General features: G+C 40.6%; 3 protein-coding genes across 6 annotated transcripts in view; 2 read left to right on the forward strand and 1 right to left on the reverse strand.

The window, feature by feature from the left end:
• ORC2 (origin recognition complex subunit 2) overlaps positions 1-8,426 on the forward strand; it is an 86,498-nt gene extending 78,072 nt beyond the window's left edge. The window contains exons 19-26 of the mRNA XM_067298873.1: positions 378-487; positions 2,032-2,164; positions 2,588-2,684; positions 4,345-4,491; positions 5,094-5,265; positions 5,584-5,645; positions 6,687-6,805; positions 7,460-8,426. Of these exons, the coding sequence (XP_067154974.1) occupies positions 378-487; positions 2,032-2,164; positions 2,588-2,684; positions 4,345-4,491; positions 5,094-5,265; positions 5,584-5,645; positions 6,687-6,805; positions 7,460-7,546 (927 nt within the window). The 3' untranslated portion in view covers positions 7,547-8,426. The remainder of the gene's footprint in view (positions 1-377; positions 488-2,031; positions 2,165-2,587; positions 2,685-4,344; positions 4,492-5,093; positions 5,266-5,583; positions 5,646-6,686; positions 6,806-7,459) is intronic.
• Positions 8,427-11,246: 2,820 nt separating this feature from the next.
• On the reverse strand, positions 11,247-16,376 carry NIF3L1 (NGG1 interacting factor 3 like 1). Of its 2 annotated transcripts, XM_067298869.1 has the most exons (7): positions 16,357-16,376; positions 15,668-16,123; positions 14,888-15,053; positions 14,332-14,458; positions 13,825-13,963; positions 12,894-12,977; positions 11,247-11,859 (listed from the first exon to the last, which is right to left on the reverse strand). In XM_067298869.1, exons 2-7 carry the CDS (start codon positions 16,113-16,115, stop codon positions 11,675-11,677), a joined length of 1,149 nt encoding a protein of 382 aa, XP_067154970.1. In that variant the 5' UTR covers positions 16,116-16,123; positions 16,357-16,376; the 3' UTR covers positions 11,247-11,674. The 2 variants fall into 2 exon arrangements, with proteins under 2 accessions (XP_067154970.1, XP_013807638.1); XM_013952184.2 differs by lacking the exon at positions 16,357-16,376 and having other exon boundaries at positions 15,689-16,123.
• Positions 16,164-23,402, forward strand: PPIL3 (peptidylprolyl isomerase like 3). 3 transcript variants are annotated; one of them, XM_067298872.1, is made up of 8 exons: positions 16,164-16,279; positions 16,810-16,873; positions 17,230-17,277; positions 18,626-18,700; positions 20,203-20,296; positions 20,910-20,977; positions 21,439-21,557; positions 22,990-23,402. In XM_067298872.1, the coding sequence occupies exons 3-8, from the start codon at positions 17,275-17,277 to the stop codon at positions 23,114-23,116; spliced, it is 486 nt and encodes a 161-aa protein (XP_067154973.1). In that variant the 5' UTR covers positions 16,164-16,279; positions 16,810-16,873; positions 17,230-17,274; the 3' UTR covers positions 23,117-23,402. The 3 variants fall into 3 exon arrangements, with proteins under 3 accessions (XP_067154973.1, XP_067154971.1, XP_067154972.1); XM_067298871.1 differs by lacking the exon at positions 16,164-16,279 and adding an exon at positions 16,546-16,648; XM_067298870.1 differs by lacking the exon at positions 16,164-16,279 and having other exon boundaries at positions 16,544-16,873.
• Positions 23,403-25,244: the final 1,842 nt, after the last annotated feature.

Raw genomic sequence — 25,244 nt, forward strand, 5'->3', positions numbered from 1 at the left:
GGTATCTTCCTGGTAGAGTGCTTGGTACTGTGAAAGCTCTCAATGTGTCTGTTGTTTCAGGAGTGGTATTCCCAGACCCAACAGAAAGAGTTAAAATATGGTGTGATACTGGCACAAATCTTGGTTCTACTCCTAGTCTGGCTACCATTTCCCATAAGAAGTTTAATTGCTCTTTGCTTTGTTTCTTCATAAGCAAAACTATGCTTAGAGTTCTCACAGGGGTCCTCACAGGGAAACATGAGTTGAGTGCACTGTCAGTGAAAACTGTTCTGATTCCTAGCTAGAGAGTATACTAAAGGAGTATTTGTAAGGACTCCAGACATTTGTCCTGTCTTCTCAGCTTTGAAAACCATCTTATTATCTCTTTCTCAATACAGGAAACACTGCGTGACCTCTTGAAAAAAGCTCCCCTTGCCTTTGCTGCTGAAATTAAAGAGCTAAACCAACAGCATGAGTCCCTATTTTCCAAGTGGATGCTGCAGTTACAGTAAGTATGCAGTGAGAATCACTGAAGAAGCCAAGTAAACAGACACTGCCAGTAAACTTCCCCTCGTGCCAACAATCATTCTGTGGATGAGTTAAGGAATGATCTTTTCCTTAATTTTAGTGCTCATGTTTAAAGTTAGGCATCATTAATTTAGTACAATGTTTCCTGCAGACCAGATCATATCTGACTGACTCCTTGAACTGAATGCCTGAAGTGAAATGAGGTTGCATTGTGCCTGGTTCATTTGTGTGTGCCTCTGTAAACGAAGCTAGAGTGCATTCACAAAAGAGAGAACTTGAAGGATGAGAAAAGTGCTGTTTGTGTAGAAACAATTTTGCTTACAGCAGTATGGTTGATACTGAAGAAAATGGTGGTAGGCTAGTCATTATGTGGCCATCCCCAGTGGTGTGACAGTAGTGTTAACTTTGAGTGTCTATGGTACTTAATGATCTAGGCCAGCGGAAATCTTAATGCTGTTGGAAATCTTAGCAGCATAAATTTTGTCTGGGTTTGTGTGTATGCTAGTGGGAAGGAGAAAGAATAGTCTTCTAGGAAATTCAACAGTGAAGTAGAATAGAGCTGTGAGACTCTGAAGTGCCTTAGAGAAGACAAGGCACCAGCTTTGAAGTTAAGTTCTGAGGCAGGAGCAGATGTTGATGAGCAGAAAGCCCCTCGGAAGCTTTGCAAGGGAGTGGAGTGCAGAGAGGAATTTGTGTTCCATGGGGAGTGTTGGAGCATATGAAAAAGATGGTAACCTCGAAAGTCAGAGACTGGCTGGAGGAGGAGTTGTCTGTGACTCAATGACCTGGGAAAACGGCTAGAGATGTATGTGGCAGGATAAAAGGGACAAATCCAGAGATGATATTGAAGTCAGTGACACCGCACCTTGATATCTTGCCCAATTCTGGTTGTTGGAGTGGTCTGACAGTCTTTCTGGTCAAGATGGTGCTTTTCACTCCTCAGAAGGAAACAAAGGTTTGTGATTCGCTACCACACTCTTTTGTTTTTTCTTGCTTCTTTCTCAATGGGACAATTAGAATAAGCAGGAAGTATGAGAATAGTGGCATTTTGCTTTGAAACTGTACCTGTGGATCAGAGTAGAAACCCACCTTGCAAGTGGATAGCACACTTGCTTTTTTCTTGTAATTGCTGTGACTCATGGTAAATATTCAATATAATCACATGGTGAAGGGGGAAGATTCAAATGTTATTCTAGTCATCATTGTTTGAAGATGTAGATCTATATAGTCTTACAGAATTCTTGGACAATACCATTTTGTTCCATAGACATTTTGTTAAATTGCAGACTTCTAGCCTGCCAGAACACTTCTTTTGCTAGGATGCCACGTTTCTGATTCCTTGTAGCTGACCTTATTTGTCATCTGTGAGCTGAAGGTAAGCCTGGAGTTAATGAATTCCCTAGAAACATGAATTTTTAAGAGGCAAGATTGGATTGGATCATTTTACTTAATGAAAATGGGGATGGATGAACCTAAGAGGAACTGTACACTTTTGATTTGGTGTATTTGCTCACTTTTCTGCAGCTTGGGTTTCAATATCGTGCTCTATGGACTGGGCTCAAAGCGGGATTTGTTGGAGAAGTTCCGTACCTCTGTGCTCCAGGATTCTGTTCACCTTGTGGTTAATGGATACTTCCCCAGCATCACTGTGAGATCAGTAAGTGTGGTAAAAGCTCATGGTTTTTTTCTAATCTTCCTGTGTTATATGTACCAAAAAAATCTTTAAATACAAATTCTAAGAAAAGCTGCCTACAGCCTATAGCTAACAGACTCTTGAATGAAGAGTAGTTCCCATCTCTTTTTTTAAGAGTTTAAAGAAATCAGCCCATGCGTTTTCCAGGGAGTTGTGATTCCAGTTATTAATATATACTCATCAGTCTAAAGTCTTATTTTATGCCACTGTTTGGAAGAAGGGTAGCAATTTTAGGCTTATGTTGACTGGTTTCAAGATTTGATGGTAAAAATCAGATTATCTTCCTCATGACAGTCAAAGGCTAAGTTTCAGATTTTCTGTAATAGGTCAATCAGTGCCAGAGCCCTTCCAAAGAAACAATGGTGACTCTGCAATTTTCTCTTCCAGGTTTTGAACTCCATCACAGAGGAAGTACTGGAGCATATTGGGACGTTCCGTAGCCCCCTTGACCAACTTGAATTCATCATGAAAAGGTTTAAAGAAGGTAAAATGACTGACCTAATATATTAAAACAGTAGACTCCACTTACTGTTAGGAAAGCCGGGGCATATTCTTACCTCACAGTTTTCATACGGACAGTTACAACCTGTTAGTCTATTGTACCCAATATATTTGCTGTCTTGAAGTTTATGCTGCTTCTTAAAACATATGCACCGGGAATATATGTATACAAGCCCCCCAGCTGTTACCTCTGTCAGTGTTTCACCCACAAAGTTTTCTAGAAATGGAAGGAGGAGAGCATGAGCATTCTAACAGGACAGAGGCTCCTTGTTTCTTCAGCAAACTAAAATGCTCATCTCTTGCATTCAGCACAGTGCCTTTGTGCTTTACATATACAGCGTTTCTATAGCCATATGTTTCTTGGTGGAAGACAGGATAGATAAACTCCTGATACATGAGTGAAGGTGGCTCTTAGTGGCTGCTTGAAGGACCTGATAAAGATAAACATCACTGAAATAAACAGGATGAAGAACTTGCAAACAATTTGGAATGGCAGTTGCTGATGGATGCCAAGTCCTTTGAGCAGCTCTGGAAAATCCTGGCCTGGGAGTCTTTCCATAAATTTCAGTATATGCTGAGCTGAGACTTAAGTGTACATGGTTTAGTGGAACAGTCATTTAAGTTTAATATATGCAAATTCCAACATTAAGATGAAATAGAGGACAGCAGTGTTGAACAGGCAGGTTAGAAATGGGTTCAAAATTAAACGATAACCACCATGCAGAATGCTTGCTGAATTCTCTGTGTATAGGTTGTACTGCTTGTGTGTGTGTGTACATACAAATTGCTTTGGGAATCTTAATTGCACAGGGGATTGTGTTCAAAAGTTTACACTCCATTTTCCATCATTATCTTTTGTGTATTTCTGATGGAAGTGGAAAAGATTGATTAATGACAGTCCCCACTTGAATCTGTGTAAATCAGTCTCGTGTACTACACTATAGCTGATCTGACTGGGAGTCTGTGGAAGCTTCTGTTTCCATTGGTAGCCAAATATGTATTTGCTTTCTGCAAAAAAAACTGGCTACTCTTCCAGAATTGCTTCAGAGCTCAGGAAGCAGCTCTTCCCTGGGGATAACTAAGAGCAGCAACAAGCTAAGTTGGCACTTTTAATGTCTACCGTTTGCGTTATCCATGCTAAAAGTCTTTTTGGCTTCCTCTGAGGGCTCAGTTGGAAAAATTTCTAATGAAGTCAGTATAGCTTGGATCCAATCCTGAATAGAAAATATGTTTTGAGTGTGTGAGGAGGAATTTAAGGATCCTAGTCATGTACCTCAAAAGCAGCTGAACAAACTGTGCTTAGACTTCCCTCCTAAAATACAGTCGAATGACCTTGAATTTCAGGACTAAAAGCCATAGCTGACAGAGCAATTCCTGGTAAAGCATTGAGCAAGTGAAAAGTGGATTATGAGAGAAAAGCTTGAGCTGCAGAAAGAACAGTAGTTGTGATGAGAGCTGCAGTACAGTGAATTGAGAGAAAGCGTTTCGGTGAGCTGTATAAGGAAAGTCATTCGATATTGGGATGATGAAAATGGATGTGAGCCTGATGAACTAGACTTGTCCTAGGCTGCACTGGGAGTGGGAAACCACTTTGTGTGAAGTTCCTTTGATCTGTTCTTTTTTGTTTTTTTCTGACCTTGCAGATCCATCTTTAGAGCTCTATGTCCTCATTCATAATCTGGACAGCCAGATGTTGAGAGGAGAAAGAAGTCAGCAGATCCTTGCACAGTTATCTTCTCTGCCTAGCATTTACCTCATTGCCTCTATCGATCACATCAACGCTCCTCTCAGTGAGTACCGTTTGGCCTGATGTTCTCTGTAGCAAAAAGAAGAATCTGCATTCTACTCTGGGGCTGCTGAGCGTGTTTCACAAGCTCCTATATTACACCTGATGTGTAAAATAGACCTGGTGATGTATGTCTGGCTAAAGCAGCTAGAAGCCGTGATTAGGAGTGGGGTCCTGTTGAACTAAAAGTGTATAAAGACACTGAAAACATGAGTAGACTACAGGCTTCTAGCAGTCTTTGATTTAAAGACTTCCTGAAATGGAGATTGGATGTTATATCTATTACTGCATCTGAACCATTCTGTTTCTCACCCAGAAATTTATCTAAACCTTATTTAACCTGTTTGCACTCTGCTGGTGCTGGCATGATTTACAGCATATCAGTCAAGCTAGTACAAAAAGGAGACGTGCAAATGCTTTGTTGCAGAAAATCTGTCTGGCTTGAACTGCAAGTGCTTGGGTGAATGTACTGTAAATTCCACAAGAATATATTGTTTCCTCAGACCCTACAGTAGAACCAAGTACATTTTAATGTTGCTTATTTAATACCTGAGAAAAGCTAAATCTCCCAATTCTGTCTGCTTTTTTCTTCCTCTCTCTGTCCAGTGTGGGATCAGGCAAAGCAAAGCCTCTTCAACTGGCTTTGGTATGAAACAACCACATTTAGTCCTTATGTGGAAGAAACCTCTTACGAAAACTCACTTTTAGTACAGCAGTCTGGATCTTTGGCTTTGAGCTCCTTAACACACGTCCTGCGCAGTCTCACTCCCAATGCCAGGTAAGACACTGTTATACTTCATAGCAGCACCTTGTGAGCTTCCAGTCCTTACTGGATTACTCTGGTCCTAAGTTTGATGTTAACTCTTAGGCATACACATAGCAGGAGGCAAGCCCTGTCTTCTGAAAACAGTTCTTAAGATAAAAACAACGTGACCAGGGTTCTAACTAATTGATTACTTTAAAGGAGCAGAGTTTGGATAGCAGGCCTTACTGAGTCACTAGCTGCATGTACAAAGCCCTTTCATGAGGGAAAAATCAGTTAATATTTTCTAATGGGCCTTTTTCTTTTGATTTTCCCTCTCTACCTCCCACTTAGGGGGATATTCAGGTTGCTTGCACAATACCAGCTGGAGAACAAGGACAACCCATCTTACCCAGGTACATAAGCACCTTTTCTTGTCTGCTTGGGGTGGCATCACTGCCAGCTCAGTCACAGTGGACACTGACTTTTGTTATCTAGGTTGCATCACCAGCAACAGAAGTGCTGTAGCTGCTGACTCAATGAGACACAGTGGCATAGACTGTCTTCTAGTGGTGCTGTGTCTGCCTCTAACAGGAACTAGCTGGTTCCAAAGGACCTCCTCTTACTGTTGTCTGCTTTGATATTTAGTTGTGACTGATGTCCTTCGTGGGGGACTGTGGAGTTACAAAATTAAAATAAAGGAAGAATTTGAATTTGCATAACTCTAGCACTTACAGGACCAAGGAAAGACAGAAGCTTCTGTTCCCATGCTGTTCCTATCTAAGTGTTTTCTGGTGTGTCCCTGCATTCTAGGATACATGCAGACTATTCTGTCCCTCTCTCTAATAGCTATTGTAGGTGACATGAGCAGCATTTAATCATAAAGAAAGATGGAAGTAAAATAGAGGGACTGGAAATTAAGAGAGAATCACCATGTTGAGAAGTGTGTTTGAAGTGCCATTAAACTTTCTATTAGGCAAATAGAGTGATGGGAACTTTAATTGGCTCTTTTATATGAATTTCTGAAATACTGGCTTAGTTGTGTACTTGAAACAAGCAGTGATGTTGTTGTATCCATTGTGGTCTAAGCCAAAGCAAGATTTGTAGGTAGAGGTTGTATCCGTTGTTAGATGTGGAAAGCTGTTAGGGTCTGTAAACACTCCAGACCTCAACAAAGTTTTGTGTATCCTTGAAATAAGGCTGCCGTACCTGGGCAAGAAGTGCTGATAAGAACTTTGTTTTGAATCTGTGATCAATTTGAAATGCAACAATTTTTCTATATCTCACTTAAGAGATTTTTCTAAATCTGCATTCTCTCATATCCTACTGAACACTTGTCAGACAATGCTTGCCTGATGCAAGGGGTGGGAGAAGATGCTCTTTGAACAGTGCTGGGAGGAAGCAGTGGATCTTCAGAATCTGACCAACTTCTTGTCCTCACCCTCTTCTGTCTCTAGGGCTCTCTTTCCAAGACTTCTATCAGCAGTGTCGGGAGGCATTCCTCGTGAACAGTGACCTGACACTCAGGGCACAGCTGACAGAATTCAGGGACCACAAGCTCATCCGGACCAAGCGGGTGAGTTGCAGGAAGAAGATAATTCTGCAGATACAGTTATCTTAAACAAAAAGCTACTTGCTTGCTACTAAGTATCCCTGAGACATAAGTCTGCAGCTCCGAGTGAGGCTGTATTGCTTGAAGCACCTGGGCACTAGGAAAGGGTTGAAATTCTATAATGGCAGCTCCTTCCATGCCTCCAGTCTGTGAACTTTGTTTACATGAATAGGAGGCTGCAAAAAGTGCAGTGTGGTTTGGTTATCTAGCAGCCTACAGGGCTTTGTGGAACATGGCTTCCTGAAGAGCTTGAGAAGTGACAGGCTCTGGAGCCTGTCAGTCTGCTTCCTCTAGTTACCTATATTTGCAGGACTGAAGAGTGCAGGCTAACCCTAATAATGAGGCAGTATACCAGTACTAAATCTGGGAATACAGTGTTGAGGAGCTGTGTAGTGGCAGAATAGCACAGCTCGCCAGAAGCTTTGACTCTTCCCCGTGCTTGTGCATTTCCAGCATTGCTCTAGTGAAATATTCATCTGATTTTAGCATTGTAGTCCTTCTGAATGCTGGCTAGCTCACCCACACTGCAAATAAATGTCAGTGTTGTAGTGCTATCTAGTGGCTTGCGTTGCAGCTTCCGCCAGTGTTAACAGAATGTGTATGCGTGTCTGTTCTCAGGGAGCTGATGGTGTGGAATACTTATTAATTCCTGTAGATGACAGTACCTTGACTGACTTCTTAGAGAAAGAAGATGAAGATGTATAACGTCTCTCTGTTCCCAAAGCGTCTATGGCAATTGCTTTCAAGGGCTGCTGGAGAGGGGCCTATACTCGGATTTCTCTCCCTCCAACCCCAAAGCTGCTGGACTACTTACTGAAATGTAGTAGTTTTTTGATGCTCATCGTTCAGCTACTTCAGGTTGTTTGGAACGATGACTTCTGTAAGCAAGGCGTTTCTTGCTCTGTAGTTAGATTTGTCTGCTTTGTCTGTTAGCTCAGATGAGGCCTTCTTCATATCTATGCAGCCAACCTTACAGTCAGGAAAACTCACTCAGTAAGATTGTGCCTTCTGGTCATTACCTCACCAGACATGAAGGTTTTGCTGGAGCAGTTCACCTGGGAAGTACAAACCACTAGATGGTCAGAGCTTTATTTTGAACTAGTGATACAGCTTTTCGTGGCTGAGTGCTTTCCAGTACTCCCTGTACCAGTTAGACAAGACTGGCTTCCAGTGTATGAAGAAGCCAAGATTTACAATGTTAAGAGACCTGCCTTGACTGCACAAGGAAAGGAGACTAGCAGTGGGTTTGGGATATTGTGGGTAACTTATTAAATTCTGGCAATAGAACTGAAGGTCTTTCCCCAAACCCGTATCTTTTTACAGGAGGACTTAGGTAAATTGTGATGGGCTTGAATCATTGCCTCTGGGTGAGAGTGAGAGGATCCATCTTGTTTCATTTACTTTCCAGCTTGATATCCAGGAAGGTAAAGAGGCTGTGGAGTTGATTTGTTTATTTTTAAAAAGCTTGCTTGCATACATGTTTTTTTTTACATCAGGAATGTCCACTGATCCTGGAGGAGGCCTTAAATGCCAGTTATAAGCACTCCTTTTTTTGTAGCCCTTAGAGGCTGGGAGACTGTTGAAGTTTCACAACTTTTCTTCACTGTGTTTCTCAGGTATGTGGGAATAAGCCCTACAGTTCCATCAACTATAGTCTGCCAGCCAGACTTCAGGGACACTTGAACTCTGTGTGTCTAATATTTGGTAGCTGTGTTACAGCTCAATGTTGTAATAGTTCAAATCAATCAAATAAAGTGTTTTATTAATTTTCATTAGCTTGTGTTGTCTTCCACAAGTCTTTTTTATTTTGTAGGAAGACAGACAATCTTCTGGCAGTTGTGTGAATGTGAAAACCTCATTTTCACTATTACTACCATTACATCAAAAGTCTGCAAATCTTCATTCAGTGCACAGATGATTTCAAACTAACTAGCAGAAATATTTTATACTGTTTTTTCTACGGTATGAAAATTAAAAATAGTTTGCCTGACTTTTAATACCAATATATAGCTTTTGAAAAGAACCAAAACATAACATGTAATAATGCTGTTACCTCTATTCCCAATGTTACCCGGCCTATCCCTCCCTGACAGAAGCAACAGTACAGAACCTGACTTTTGTTTGCATTGAAAACACAAAGTATCTGCCTATCTCACTATCAATTTGATTCTTCAAATATAAGACCTGATTAGCTTTGCTGGAGGGTCTGGTGGGGAAAAGTGGTACATGCCAGCAACCATCTCAGCAGCACCCTCCAGTTTCCTGCCCTAAAACATATTCCAACCAACATTCCCTTTGATGGCACTTGCATTTGTGTTTTACAGGCTGCAAATCCAAAACTTTACAAAATGCAACAGATGCTGCCTACCACCACTTATGCTACCCTCAGAACCATTAAAACTTGCACATCTGGGCAAAGAGGTCAAGGCATTGTGTCTTAGCCAAATTCTCTAAGTTAGGTCCAGAGTTAAAGAAGTACCAGTACTCTGCCACTGGAAGAGATGTGTTGTTGGAGAAACTTAAAAGTATCGTAGATAAGAAGTAGCCACTTCCTACTTTGCAGTCCTGTGACTCTCTCTGGAGTTCCTGTAAAACTCAGGATTTCATTTATATTTTGAATACATATGGAAAACACCGCCTAATGTGTTTATAAATAGTGATGGCATTGTACATTTTCAGTGTAATTATATTAAGTTTTTGAGATGTGAAATTTACTTGAACAAAGTGCTGTAGGTCATCCTGACTTTAGATTTTTTAGCTAACAGTTCTGGTAGACTATCAAATGCTCCAAGCAGGCCAGGAACAGGGCTGCAGGAGTTCTCACATATCTGCTAAGAGAAGGTTAACTTTGAATCAGTTCTTGGCTGTTGCTGATTGTGATGCAATCATACAGGCTCAAGAAAATTCTGTGAAATAATTCCTGTGGATTTTGTGTTACAATATTTCAGCTTGATTTTGTGCTGTTTCTGGATGACTGCCCCATCTAAGCATTAATTTTCTGTCTCTTGTATTCTATGAATGTACTAAGGACACCAGCTCTTTGGTATGGGTCCTGTAGCATTTCAGTGTCTTCTATAGCAATACAGAACTGCTGGATTTGGGGAGATCAATTCCACAGTCCTTTACTAGAGCAAGAAGAAATTTCTTATCCTTCTGAATCCTACCTCTGCCATTCCTGTTTCTCAGCTTCCTTAGAGGTATTCATGGTTGATAATCCTGGAGTTACTCACCTCTTTCCAGTTAAATACAAATGGAACAAGACATGCACACTTAGAGTTAAAGCATCATCTGCATTATAATGTCTCAGAATTGATCTTTTTTTTTTTGCCTACTAGAAAAATTACACCATAAACACTGATTCAGGCGGAGGCAGCACTGTCTACTACTATGAAGGTTGCCCAAAGAGAATATTTAATTACATGATCCAATTAATTTAAAGAACATTGAACAGGAGGCCAAACTAATGTGTAAAAGAGGGGGCTTAAAATGCTTTAACAGTGCAGTTAAGTTGTATTAAAGTACAGATTGTGGTGATAAGCCTTTAGTCACAGAACCACATCAAAGTTGTGGAGACACTGCCTACAAAGCACCCTCAATGCCCCAGTGCACTGTGAAAGGTTTGATAGCTCAGTGTCTTCCAGACATTTCACTAGAGCAGTTCTAGTAATACTGTTTATGCTGGGGAAGGCCACGGTCTTTAGTTACCCTTCCTTAGCCAAAGGAAAGAGGGAGATGGGGAAGTTATGGGGAAAGATCTAAGTTATGAGGAAATATTACCTGGACTCCTAATGATTTTAGCCACTGCAACTAAATCTGCCTGCAGTCCTGAGATAAAGCCCTAAATTAGGTTTGCATAGGACTTTAATACACTGAGTTGCTGTGTGCAGCATGGTAAAGACATTGTTAAATGAGCCAGTTTTATTTTTATTAACTAAACTTAAAAGGATGATGTTGCCAAGATCTTTACAGATTTGCAATAGAAATATTTTTAGTTTGTTTTAATATTCTGATGTGTGACATATCCAGAGACTGTAAGATACGTGACTGGTAGATTTTTCCTTTTCAAAAACTAACTTGATATAAAACCCAAGCATTACTGATGGTGGAGATAATGCTTGTTCAGCTTTATAATCCTGTAGTTAAAGGAGCCATAGGTCTGTAAACTTTTTAAAAGAAAGTAAACAAAGACATATTAAATTCATCTGTTGTATGGTTAAGGAAACGAGTTATAATCTTCCAAAGTTTTTTTAATAGGGAATCACTCTATTAAAAAGCCTTAAAGTTGCCTTAATGGTAGATTTTGCAGTTAAATACTAGTACCAAATACCTGAATTGTGTTCTATATCTGTGTATGAGTATTCCCTAATAAAACTGATAATGCAAATCAGTGATCCATACTACTTCATTAACTATTATCAGGAGACTTTATTAGCTAAAATATCAGTGACTTGTACTGACACAATTAGATGTAGCTGCAGTAGGACAGAATCGCTGTGTAAACTTAAAAATGGAGAGATAAGCCAGGTTTCTACAGTCCAACCAAACCAATGCTTTGGGTGTTAGTTTTCAAGTATATATAATTAGAGTAGTTAGTAACAGTAACTTTATTTGAGTGCAGCCTGATAGTTGAGTAGACTAGCCTTCATTAGCCCAAAACTAGCATTTATGATTTTTCTGACAGATGACTATATATATCCCAAACTTTGGAGGGTATAATACAATTATTCTAAACTGAACAAATTCAGAGCATCTTAATTAAGTTTACATTTGGATAGGTCTGTGCAAAATACCGTGAAATTCTTGACTGAGTACTCTCACTCATGTTTTTTTTTCCTATGCCACCTGGAGGGGATCTCTGTCTTTTTCAGACACAATTATGTTGATCTTGTTCTGTAGATGGATAGCTAGTGTGTCACGCAGCTCTGACAAGAAGCCTCGCTCAGTGTTACTGTGCTCACACAGAATAACACTTATCCCATTGGCAACAGCATCCAGAACGGCATGGTGGGACATCTCTCCTGCCATTTGGAGAAAGAAATAGCATGTAGGTTGCAAACAGTACAGATTTAGGTAATCAGTTCTTTGCAATGTATTCACAATCTTAGCTAGAAGCTGTGAAGGTATAACAGGGGAAGTAGCCAGAAGCCCATAAGGGGGACTGCAGTACCATTGGCTCTGTTAACAGTATGGCACACTCCTCCTCATTTTAGGAAAGGCATGTCAGAATTTTGCAGAGAATATTGCAAACCTACTGTGCTTAGTGTCCCATGAAGGACTTCCAGCCTATGTCCCTAGTTGTACAGTTGAGACAAAGCCACACAAATTCCTTGCCCTCTTTAAACAGTGGTAGATTCTGCCACTTTGGGCAGGAAATAAGAGTGTGCAAAGTAGTTTGGAGGTGGACTGTCTGGTTGTCACGCATCTACTCAAGTGGATTGCTGGGATGGAGGATAGTACTGGGAAAACCTCATGCAGAAGGGGGCTGAGGGTCAGCTCTGCAGGCCCATAGGTAAGGGACAGGACCTGCCTTGCCAAAGAAATCGCTCAAATAAAATTGTGCAGAATACTAGGCACCCCTCACATCATGAAGCAAACTGTGAGGAGTACCATCCCACTGTCAGAAACAGTATAATTGACTAAGGGACCCTTTGGTCAAATACAGTGTGGCAACTGTTATATATCTTCCTTTGTAAGATTCTATAGACTACATTACATTCTGTTTTCCATTAGGGAACTCTGTAGGGAACTGAGGAAATACCTTTTATGTTGCCAAAAGAGAAACACACTTGAAACATGCAGGTTGAAATAGACTCTCCCATCATACACTGATTTTGTGTTGAAATAATGTGCATATGTAGCACAATATTTTACTTCAAATAACCTTCACTGTGCCACGAAGCTATCTGATCCATGTTACCTCTACTATTATTATTTCTCAATTATATCAAGTAATTCTTTCTGGCCAAATCTTTAAACAGCCAGTCAACTCTGTTTTTTTTTTCCCTAGTGACTATTTTTATAAAGATAAGGAAGCAGCAACATAATCTCCTACCTGTGAGATAGAGGTCAGCTTCCACCCCCTTCAGGACGCTGCTTCCAGAACCAGCACAGAGAGCAGCTTTCTTCACTGGCGATTCTGCAGGATATGAGGTGCCACAGTTAAACTCCCCTCTGTTCAGCCTTCATGCCAGTATTACTATTAATTGTTTTGTAGTAACTATTGCCCTAATTTTAGAGTCAATGCAAATCTGTCAGTTTAAAAGAGTCATGGGCGAAAACAGCTCTGATAATAGAGCAAAATCATCTGCATGCCAAAAAGATATGTAGTTTTTTTTAAAAAGGGGCAGGAGGTTTTGCAGAAAACTACAGCACAGGGGCTGGCTGCTGGCTACTATGGCTTAGTTCTCTCTTAGTGAGGTGTTTGTTACTCATTAGGTTTCGGAACCCTTTCATAGACTGCTGCTCTTTCCTCTGCTCCAGGTTTTACTGCTGACCCACTGTTTGACCTAGGGCATCTCACCTTCTCTTCCATTATTCCTCTTTAAGTGAAACATGGATGGTTACAGGTTTGTAAGAATACTACAAAGCATCTTACTATTTTAAGGTGCTTTGCAATTTAACATTCAGTCACAAAAGGGAGTGTAAAGTGATGTACATTTGTGTCTGAAATCTTGGGGAAAAAAATCTTAGTTACATCGTGCAAATTATGAAAAAGGATGTCTCATGTTCAGCTTGTACTGCCCTTCCTCCACAGTGACAACCAGCATAATGCAGAACTTCTAGTCAGAAGTAGAGATAACATTCTTTTTGTGTGATTGTATCACATAAATTCTAAAAAGCTGTATCTTTAATAGTGCTTCATATTCCTTGGAAGCAAACCTGTTCAAAGCAGCAGTATTTCACACACCCACGCACGCATTCACTCTCCTTATATTTCTGGAATACTAGTTTTAATGGACAGTCGTACTTGCAAGCTTATTTACCTAGTGTCTTGCCCATTCCCACAGCTAGGCGGATGTGGGGTAATTTTAGGTGGCTTTTAATACGCTCAATTATGGCTAACAAGGAGACTGGCTCACTCAGTGTGCATAGACGTCCCATTCCGGTATGTGGAAGAAGAGGCTGAAGAGAAGAGAAATTAAAATTACTCTGAGAAAGCCGACTCCAGAAGCTCACATTGCTTTCCATACTATACAAAGGTGAGTATATTGGGCGTTAAGAATGAATTTCTCTGAATTTTGCAAAACACGTACGTGATGTTATAGAATGTAACACAATAACTACACTAACTATTGGAACTGTTTTAAGAATTAGTACAGGCCACACATATTTTCACTGTTTTGAAAAACGTGTGGTTTCAAATCGCCACAGGCCAGTATTTCAGAGCACTGACAGGTAGCATAGGAAACCTGTGATGCTAGTGACTATTAGATTTCAGTCTTTAGAGCAGTCAGCTCACACAAGTAACACATTCACTGAATTTTTTTTACCTTTTGTAATAACAGAATTTCAGTCTTGTGATAAAGAAAGCTGTTCTTGGACAATAATGCCACCACCTCCAGCAGTGCTTTCTGAGAGCAGTTTAGACTCACTCGTGTTTGTTCTTCACCTTCAACCCTGAGGAAATATATATATTTGATGCTTGCTAGGAAAATAGATAAAATTTCAGCATCATGTTAACAGAATATAAAGCCATTCTGTCACAGAGAAATGTAAAAAGGAGACATGGTAATAGCCTAGCCTACTCTTATGGAAAAAACAAATATGGAAATTTAACTCAACTGTCCTCATTGAATTTCCTGTTGAAACTCTTCCTTGCCATCTCTAGTCCATGTGATGCTACACTGAGTTGCTAGTTACCATTTAGTATAACCTCACATGGGTTAATCAGAAAAGAATGATTATCCTGTAAGTTTATAGATCTTTTCTGAAAAAATAGCAACAAGGCACAGAGGAAGAAAATGATTACAACAGTAAAATACAGTTCAGGCAATGTATTCTTTCAAGCAACAGAAAGAAGACAGCATTATAGTGTGAAGCAGATACCTCGCAGGGAGAGTAGTGACAGAGGAGATCTCTTGGATGTCTTTGATTTTGGACAGCAGTGTCTCTAGATGCTCAGTGTTCTCTGCGCAGAATTCTACCCGGTGAGTGCCCTCCCCTGGATAGCTTGGAGCAGCTGATGGATGCAGTGGGACAGACGTACAGGCACCTGAGAAAACAGCACACAGGTTTGCTGCATTATAAAGGTGAATGAGTATCTTTATGCTGATTTAACAGATAGAAAAGTGACAAATGGAAAATGCTTAGTGACTTATCCAAAAGAGATGCAACTTTGAACAAATTTTGCATTTGAATTCATTTTCCATGACCAGAACTGGAGACTTGTGCCCTGTTGTCTCCATTGGGCACAGTCTATTTTAAGTGCAGATAAGTTGATATATGTTACTTGTACCTTCTTGAAGCCATTCAAGTTCTACCCTAAAAACTGCACAAACAAATGACAAGTTTCTGGTTTGGAAATCAGGCTGGAAAAGACATAGCTGTTTTCATTTATGAGCTACAACATAGAATAAAAATCTAAAAGGATTTCAGATATCTAAAGTGCTGTGGGAACTACTAGACTTTGCACTTTATAAATCAATGTCAGTGATTTAAAGTCAGCAGTTTAAACTCTTCAACCAAGATATGCAATAAATATGCTGCACCAGTTCTGACTACATCCAGCAGCAGAACCATGCATCTGAAAATGTCTGCTGGTATTTGTATCTGGTATATCTCACAAAGATAAATTCCCTAAAATAAGCTGAGGGTGCTCAGAAGTACCGGAAAAATCTTTACTCTCACCAAGGCCCTTCGTTAGCCAGTTATTGACTCCATGAGGTATGGCGTCGTACGCGGTGTGCGGGGAGTAAATCCCGATTCTGTGCTCCAGAGCACGGACCACCAGCCGTTCCTTCCAGGTCCTCCACGTTACGTGCTTGAGTGGCGTGAATATGGGGGGGTGGTAAGAAAGGATGAGATCTGCCTTCTTCTGCACCGCCTCCTCCATCACCTCCTCGGTGAGGTCGTTAGTTAGGAGAAGGGTGCTGACAGCGTGGGGAGGGCTCGGTTCCACCAGCAGCCCCACGTTGTCCCAGCTTTCAGCCAGAGAGAGGGAAGCGAAGCCGTTCAGGGCGGACACGAGCTCCCCGAGATTCATGACGGAGCGCGAAGGCCAGCGGCCCAGGGGGCTGATGCCACGGCAAAGGAGCTGTGCGCAAGACAGCAGCATGCGGTGATCTGCAGAGGCGGGGGGGGGGGGGGGGGGCGAGACGGGAGGAGCACTGGGTGACTAACTCCTCGGCTGAAACACCAGCTCTGAGCACGCGGCCTGACTGGCATCTAGGCCCTAACGACCGCTGCGGAGGAAGCTACCTCGCAGAGTCCTGCGAAACGGTACCGAAACCCGCACAGCTTCCTCGGTTTCCACGCGCGGAAAACGAGCCGCGGCCGCCACCGCGAGGAGCGTTTACCTCCCGCGCTGGGAGGCGGCCGTTAACGCCCCGGTGCCGCGCGGCGCCGCACTCAGCTCGCGCCTCCGCAGGGCCGCGGGGCGGTGCCCGGCCCCGCCCCGCCGCTTCCGCCGCGCCGGCCGTGAGGGGGCGGCGGCGCCTCGCCTCTCGGCCGCGGCGGAGCGTCCCGTGAGGAGGGCCGGGGCCCCTTCCCGCGCCCCCCCGGTGGCTGTGAGGGCAGGCGGGCGCCGCGCCGCGCCGCGCCGCGGGTTAGAACCGCGGCTTTGGAGAAGGCGGCCGTGGCGGGCGCCGGGTTTGTACGAGGCCTCCCTGCGGCCCCGCGACAGTGAGCCCGGGGCGGCCAAGCTAACGGCCCCTGAGCTCCCGCACTGTGATTTTGTTGCCGTTATTCCAAACGTTTTGCTTCAGAATATGAATAGCTTAAAAAATATTTGCTCCTGTGCTTGGATGCAGGTACCTGTGTGTCGCAGACGCTGAGAGCCACCGGAAGGTGGCCCCGAATTAAACTGCTGTACAGGTACTGGCATGTGGCTTTTTATCTGTTAACCTCTGTGATGTATATAACCATAATCTCTGGAAAAGTTATGATTGCTTAGTATAAACTCTCATTTTAGGAAAGGCCGTTTTTTGACCCACTCTTTCTCTGAACTGTTTTGTTCTACCCCTTTCTAGTTCTTTATATGCTGGGTAGTTATGTGATGTAAATAAATTGTTTATCCACGGAGTGTGACTTGAATGATGCTGTAAAACTGTACTGTGAAAAACCTTATAATTTCATTAACAACACAAATATTTTAGAACTGGAAAGAACTGGGGACTGGTGGAAAATGGAAGAAGAAAATAAAAATCAAATTGCATATGTTTTCTTTGCAGGAACCTGCTATATGCAAACCTACTGCAGCTTTTTGATGAGCAAACATGGTGAGATCAGTAGCATCTTTTTATATCCTTTCTGATTTTCTTAAGTTGTCATCTTTGGGAAGTGAATAGCTGCTCTGCATCTCAAGTGATTATGCATTTTACTCTGACATTGTGAAGAATTTGTAATGAAAAGCTCTGCTTTCCATTTCACAGACTTCTACCCAAGATGCTGTGAAAAGGAGAATATGTCAGCGTTACTATTTCATCAGTCTAAAAGTATAATTAGACTTCTAAGATGTTAAACTTTAATCCTAATTTGACTAATATTTGGTCTTCTAGTTTGATTTCTTTTACTACAGAAGCACGGTTCAAGCTGCAAGCATATAGCTCTGCTTGAATGTCTGTAAGCTTCTACAACTGTAGGCTTTTAAAAGTTTATCAATCAGAAAAGAAAGATAAGACTATGTCTTAAACTGGTTATACAACTTTTATAGTATCTTCATGGACATTGCAGACAACTGTCTTCTCTTCTTTACTTGTATACCCACTTTTACATACGTGTGTGTATATATATACACACACACAATATACATATTACTTGGTATGCATATAATATGTAATATTATTTAATACTATATATGCGATATAGAAACATGTAATTTATATATATAAAACAGTATGCTGGCATCAATGTGATGTTGGTTTTTATTAGTCTTTCTGTACAGGTATCCCCAGTATATCCCCATACTAAATCATCTTTGATAGTTTAGCACTTTCTTTGGGAGTACTGTGATATTTTGGGCCTATAGAGAGATACGTGCATTAATGGCTGAGTAACTGGCATTTTAAAATTTACAAAGACTATTTATAAGTTCTGAAGAAAAGTGCATAATTTTGCAGACATACTTGTTTGCGAGGGCAGATTATATACAGTGCCATTCAGAACTATCCCTGTATCACTGAAAAGGCTGCAGTCAAGTGATGCACAGCACTTGTTCCTCTGGCTGTAAACCAGTGAGGTATGTGCAGCACACTATCATCTCACGAAACAGATATAAACTCCATTCTTCAACTTGTGCAAACATGTGACTGAGCAGCTTCAGTTCACCTGTGACTTTATGCAGATGAATAATGTATCTCCGGAGAGTAGCAGCATGAATCTGAGCTGTTCCATTACCATGGAGAACTTGATTTGTCCTGAAACTATTGAATCCACTGCTCTCTGATGGTTTCACTGGAAATGTAGAAGGTCTGTGACAGTAGCCTTGCTTACAGTCAGATATTGAAATGATGGTTATATGCAGTGGGAAGTTGCTTGTGTTCTTCATAGGACTAGGAAATAAAAGAAAGTCTACAGCTGTTTGTATTTCATTGGTGGTTTAATTATTATTTTTTGCTTCTTGCTCAGGCTGTCACGCTGCACACTGACGTAGGAGATATTAAAATAGAACTATTCTGTGAGCGAACACCAAAAACTTGTGAAGTAAGTCACATAACAAGAGTGGGATTGTCTAATGTTGAAGCAAAGCAGTAGAAGTAGTGAAGATCATAGAGGAGGTGAAATGTGTGTTCCAATTCATTGTTTCACACAATGGAACATTCACATTTTAAGCTGGTACAGTGCCTAATCAACCTGCGGGACTCGTTGTGTACTGTGTTGTACTGTCTAGAGCTTTGCTGCCTATCTCTTTCCAGATAAGGTTTAGCTAAGGGCTGCTTCTCTCTGAGTTATAGCATCTCCCAAAGTGTCCTTTGCCCTTAATAGGAAACACAGGACTTTGCCTGGGATTCCCAAACTTCCCTTGGTTTGCCCATACTCATACAGCTTTGCTTTTTGAAAAGAAGTGAGAAGCACTCCTAGTTTGTCAGAGACCCCAGTTTTCCTTTGTGCAATAAACTTAAGCTTAAATTGAAAGCAGTTTTTAACTAATCATGCGGAGGCTTGGCTATTGATTACAAAGTTACAGTACAATTACAAAATAAAAATGTTGAATGCAAGTGATACTTCTGAGCGTGTCTCAAGAATCTCTGTGTTTGTTCCACAAGACCTTGTGCTGTAAGCTTTGTTTAAAATCCTTTGCATCTGTGACTGTGTCAAAGGAACATGTTAACCATAATTTGAGAATGACTATTCTGTGTGTAAATGGGATTCGCTGAGTACTGATTCTTCGACCTATCATAGCCACCTTCTGTAGGAAACCAAGAAAACAGGAGCTCTAAACAAACTGCGGTCTCTTGAAACTGCATTTTATAAAAGGCTTCTCTCATTGCATTTTTTACAGCCATTTCTGTTTTGGTTATAGATGCCACACATGATGTTTTAATGGTAGTTTTAGGGGTTATTATGTCAAAGTAACTTTTAAATGAACTTTTTGTTTCATTTTGTAATTCTGTAGTTGTAAGGTTTCCTTAAGCCAGGATAAATACTACTGTATTTTAGTTCAAAATTCCTAGTTTCAGCTGCAAAACTTTCATCTTACATTCTGGGCAGCCCAAATTTAAATTTCAGTGAAACAGAGTATATCTCTGTTTTCCTTGCAAAATGGTGAACAATACTTGTCCGTATCCAAATAGTGGTTCATCAGCTATCTAAGGTATGGAGGTCCTTTAAAAAAGATACATGTTCCTGCACTGAACTGAAAGAGAATATTTATGAAGCCCCCATCAGATCCATCTTCTCTGTGATGCTCTATGTAGGCAGTATCTGTGTTACTTTGTTGATTTTAATGTAACATGTAGACCATTCTTACTGGATTTGATACTGTTTTTTTAACTATGGCAAGCCCTGAAAAAGGAAGGAAAAGGCCTGAGGGCTTTTTGTATCTTTTAATAGCCAACAATAGTCTGGGACAGTTGACTAATGCCGTGACATGCTCACAGTGCAAAGCAGAGTCAGAAGAGCTAGTCTTGCCAGTGCTGTGGTTTTAGCTACAGAGGATATTATTTCTGAGTTGTTTGTTAATATGCTGTGTTTCATTTCCTTAGAATTTCCTGGCGCTTTGTGCTAGTAACTACTACAATGGCTGCATATTTCACCGGAATATAAAGGGCTTCATGGTTCAAACAGGGGATCCATTAGGTAAATCATTCTGTCAGGATCTGTATATAGAGAAGTATACAGGGATGGGACGGAACATAAGAATTACTGTATTGTTGACAGAGGGTTTTATGATGTAGCTAGTTTTCTCTGGTGAGTTTACAGAAGAACAGTCATTACCCTATCTCTAAATAATCATGCAATGGCAAAGCATTGTACAGACTTTAATTTTTCCAGCTGTTTTCACTGAATATGATGGTTCTGCTGACTTACCAGCACTTGCACAGGCAGTAGTTGCTACTCTGGTTTCTGCCTGAAAGGCTACACTACCTCTAAAAGTTCTCTTTAGCATTTTGGGAAATGGCCTAGACAGTGTCAACTGTTTGAGAGAAAGTCTGATTCAGCTGTGTGTCTATTTGCACTCATACTGAATTGAATTTGAGAATATCTCAGCCTTTTGTTCTACTAGTTAATAGTTGTCGTTTATATTATTGAGTTAGTGCTCTGCTCAGTATCAAGACAGGAGACTCGGGTCCCTGCCTCAAGCAATTTATAGTCTTTATAGTGTGTGTGCTGTAACATGTTAGAACGATACATCATTTCTGAATTTTTCAGTCTGAGAATCCAATAATCTGTTGTGATACTTCTTTGTCAGGCACTGGGAAAGGAGGTAACAGCATCTGGGGCAGGAAGTTTGAAGATGAATTCAGTGAATACCTGAAGGTATTTCTGTGCTTTCAATACGCAGTTATGTTTTCACATACAATTTCGTTACAGGTTGGAGAACGATCAGTGTTGTGTTGCACTGGATTAAATACCTGTCATGTAATTGTGAAATAAAGCATAAGCCCATGGTAAAGGGATGTTATTAAAGCTTGTTATTGAAATAGGAACAGGCATTTCTGTACTCTGCAAGTTAGATTTGAGGGTTCTCATCACTGAGAACAGAAGTAGGAAGAATTTGTAACAAGGTATTTTTCATTCACTGAAGGTAAAGAAGTCATTTTGCATCATAAGAGCAGATTTGAGGAGCTAATTATGGGTGGTGATAGAATATATTAGCAACCAAGATTTGTTTTTACTAATGATACTGAGGTGGAGTACTAGTCATTAAGCCTTTTGTACAGTTGAAATCCTGCTTTCACAGATATGTATTCATGTTGAGCTTTTTTCCCTTCTTTCAGCACAGTGTCCGTGGAGTTGTTTCAATGGCAAACAATGGTCCGAATACCAATGGATCGCAGTTCTTCATCACTTATGCCAAGCAGCCGCACCTGGATATGAAGTACACTGTCTTTGGGAAGTGAGTGATCCAACCATATGCTTCCTTGTCAGAGCGTGTGAAGGATCTGAATATCTCAGGGCACGTGCAATGCAAATTTAGAAACTTATATGGCAAAAGTCTTTAAGATCGTGGATGTGTATATATAAATGTATGATCTTGCACTGTCACCAGAATTAGTTGACCCAAAATACTGCTCCATTTTTTTATTAGTAGTAGGAAATTCAGTGGAAATAGGCATATTAAAAATAATATCAAGAATGGAGCTGGGTTTTTTTGTACTAGCCATTCCAGTTTGCACTCATTTGGGCCTGGGTGAGAAGGCAAGTTGGAATGGCTAGTATATACAAAAAAAAAAAAAAGCAACTCTACTCCTGATATTATTTTTTTTGTCTCAGAATCATGGTAACGGCTTTTCTTTTGCTTGTTGCTGAAAGGCCTCTTGTGTACAAGTGAATCTGTTGAACAAAAATTGCCTTCATCAAATAGAGTTAAATATTCAAAGTAAGCTAGTGAAATTTGAAAACTGCATTTTTACCATTTGTATTGTTTATAGGCATGTAAGCATAGTGTTCTTTCATCTCTGAGTTTGTTTAGAAGTGTGATTTGAAAGTAGCTTTTTGGATATGTCTTTCTCACAAAAGAGTAGGGGCTCTGATAGATGAACTTTGCCAGATTTTCTGTGGCAGTTGAAGATAGCTGTTGCCCCAGTTGCAGAATCAGCTGAGCAGAACACACATCCATGCTCCAGGCACAGTCCAGCATCTTAGATTCAAAGAACTGATCAATGTGACGGTGAATTGAGTGGTAAATGGCATGTCATGTGTTCTGCCAAGTCTGTTACTCGGGTACTAAACTGTCAAAATTTAGCAGAGCTAATTATTTAAACTGAAAAGGTAAGGGGTCTATTAGAATAATTTCTCTTGCCACTTCTTCAGCCTGAACAGGAATCAGAAAGTCTAAATGCATTTGTGCCATTAGATTTGCACAGTTATTAGTGGTCAGTCCAATCTTGCCTTTGAGCCAGAAGGTTAGTAATTATAATCTCACATTTGGAAAACTGATTTTCCAGCTATGGGATTTCAGTAGTTCACAGTGAAGTCTGGTATGACCAATATCTTGCTACTAGTTAAACCTATACTATGATCAGTCAGTCCTGCCTGCCAAGAAGTGGAGCCAGGGTCTTTATAGCTATGGTTCATATAAAATATGATACTGTCAGTGGGAATTACTTGTATCGTTTATCAGAATCTCTCATGGATGCTTAAAATTATCTTTCAGTATAGGTTATCATACTATATATAAGGTTTTGGCTGCCTTGTTTGAATCATTTGCTTGCCAAGCCCTTGCACTGTGGTACTTAACTCACTGTAAATTGCTTTGAGATACCTCAAGTGTGAAAGTTAAATCATTCGTTAGAAGGAGCTTCCTAGCAGTTCTGCTTTTCTTTCAGAGTTATTGATGGCTTGGAGACACTGGATGAGCTGGAGAAGCTGCCTGTGAACGAAAAAACCTACCGACCTCTTAATGATGTTCGCATTAAAGACATCACAATTCATGCCAACCCTTTTGCTCTGTAGCCACAAAGTGCCTCAACACATTCTTTAGAGACTGGTCAGAATGACTGCTGGATTATGGTGTTTAAAATGTCATTAAAAAGAGTTACTCAAAGTGGATCATACCTTTGCTCCTTGAATGAAGGACTTTCAGGAGTTGTGACATTGTCTGGGAATTGTCACAGGGAAGTCTTATGCTTCAGAAGCCAGTTTTTCCAGAGTATCTTCCGGAATTTTGACTTTAAAACATTGCTTTTTGTATGTGTAAAATAAGGAAAGACTTTTAAAAATATATTTATTTTTATGCTAATCTTTGATTTCTGCCTTGTCTTTCTAAGTGATATTATGTTGAAACAAATCTTTGGCTAGAATTTCATTCTAGCAATTTTCTGGAACCTTTCCAGGTAAGCTCCAACCTTCCTTACTTTACTGTTTTTTAGAAAATTGAGAAAAATATGTAATTTTTTTCCTCTAGGTGAGAGCGGTGTCATAGATAGAGGAATCCTTTCTCTGCTAGCGGATTAAAGACCATGTTTAGACGAGTGCTTGTTCTGGTACTGCTGTGTTGGAGTGGTAACCTCTTTAGCTTCCCCAAAAGGTAGATCAGAAACAATTGCCTCTGCCTCTGGCACAAAGTTTTTAAGATGCAAACACTTACACTTTCATCCTTACATAGCTGTTGTTTGAAACAAGGTAACCATGGCTTTACTGTAACTTGTTTTTCATCCCTTTGTTGCACAAACAGTAAAGGGTAAACACAACAAAGAGTAGTGACAAAGACGGTGATCAGACTTCTTACTAAGAATATCCTGATATCTTTAAAATAATAAAACATATTGTGGCCAAGATGTTGTTAAAGACAACTGTCTTACATGTTAGTGGTGAGATTGTCAGAACCCCTCCTAGTACTGGATGACAGAAAGAAGAGGACAGAGGGCCTGTAAGAAGTGGTGGTTTGCACAGCAAAGTACCAGTTGAAATATTAAAAATAGTTGGTGACCATGCTGTTGGCCTCAAATAAGAATGTCTGCAAAAAGGTATAGAGATGTCTGGATATTGACTGATTGGGGGAGTGGGGAATATATATATATATAAGTATATAAGTATATATGTGTATATATATGTGTGTATATATTTGTGTATATATATATATATACTTATATGTGTGTGTGTGTATTTATATATGTATAGAGATACACAAATATGTCTGTGTGTTGCTGATCCTATGTTCAAGTCCCTTTGATGAGGAATCCCCAAAGGAAACACAAGTAATTTGGCATTCATCAGTCTCTATTCCTTTGGGATCCAGCCCCAAACCAAAAAGAAGGGTGAAAAGTCCTGTAAAAGATATTTTAGTGTAGTAAGCATAAAATAAACTGACTTGAGCTGGCAGAAGAGAGTACACCTAACAAAAGCAGTTCTCCACCTTGGGCATATTGGGGAAAACAGAACCTTCTTCTGTTTCTTGAAAAAACCCTGGTTGTTTATTAAAAAAGTGCATTTCAGCATGTTTGTTGTTATGAAGCAGGAAAAATCAATTCATTTCTACTGAGGTCCATTTTCTGACTCTACAATATGTAGAAGTCAGAGGATGTTTTTCCAGTTCAAGCTGTGCATGGGAGCACTGGCTAGGACAGAACACCCATGGTTCCTGCGTCCAGCTCCCGGGCTTCTTCCCCCCTGTCCCCTTTGGACTAATTCAGCATCGCTTAACAAGCCCCATCCTTATATATGCGCCTTGTAATCCTTGCGAGGTTCAGCTACAGCCTTGTAGGCTCAGTGCCCACCAGAGTTGATCTGTACCCTTGCTCTAGAACAAAGTCCCTCTGTGGATGAATGAGGAATGTGTTGATTTTTGTCACTTCTTTTAGTAATGTTCTGGAATTCAGGTGTGTGTGAAAAAACAAAACAAAACAAAAGGTTGGGGGGCATTGGAAAGAGCCAAAATTTTGAGAGCACATCTTAAGGGATGAGATTATGTTGTGCCTAGTTTGTATGTGGTGTTGCTAAAAGCTCTTAGTCCTTGCTCCAGACTTAAAAGATTTTTCTTTTTTTCCCCTCCTACTACTCCAGTCAGGTGAAGGGCTCAATTACTGTAGCTCTGTGGTCTTTCTAGCTCCCTTCCTTGTAACCAGTGGTAACGGGGAATAGA

The sequence above is a fragment of the Apteryx mantelli genome, chromosome 6 (genome assembly GCF_036417845.1).
Source record: "Apteryx mantelli isolate bAptMan1 chromosome 6, bAptMan1.hap1, whole genome shotgun sequence".
Taxonomy (NCBI): Eukaryota; Metazoa; Chordata; class Aves; order Apterygiformes; family Apterygidae; genus Apteryx; species Apteryx mantelli.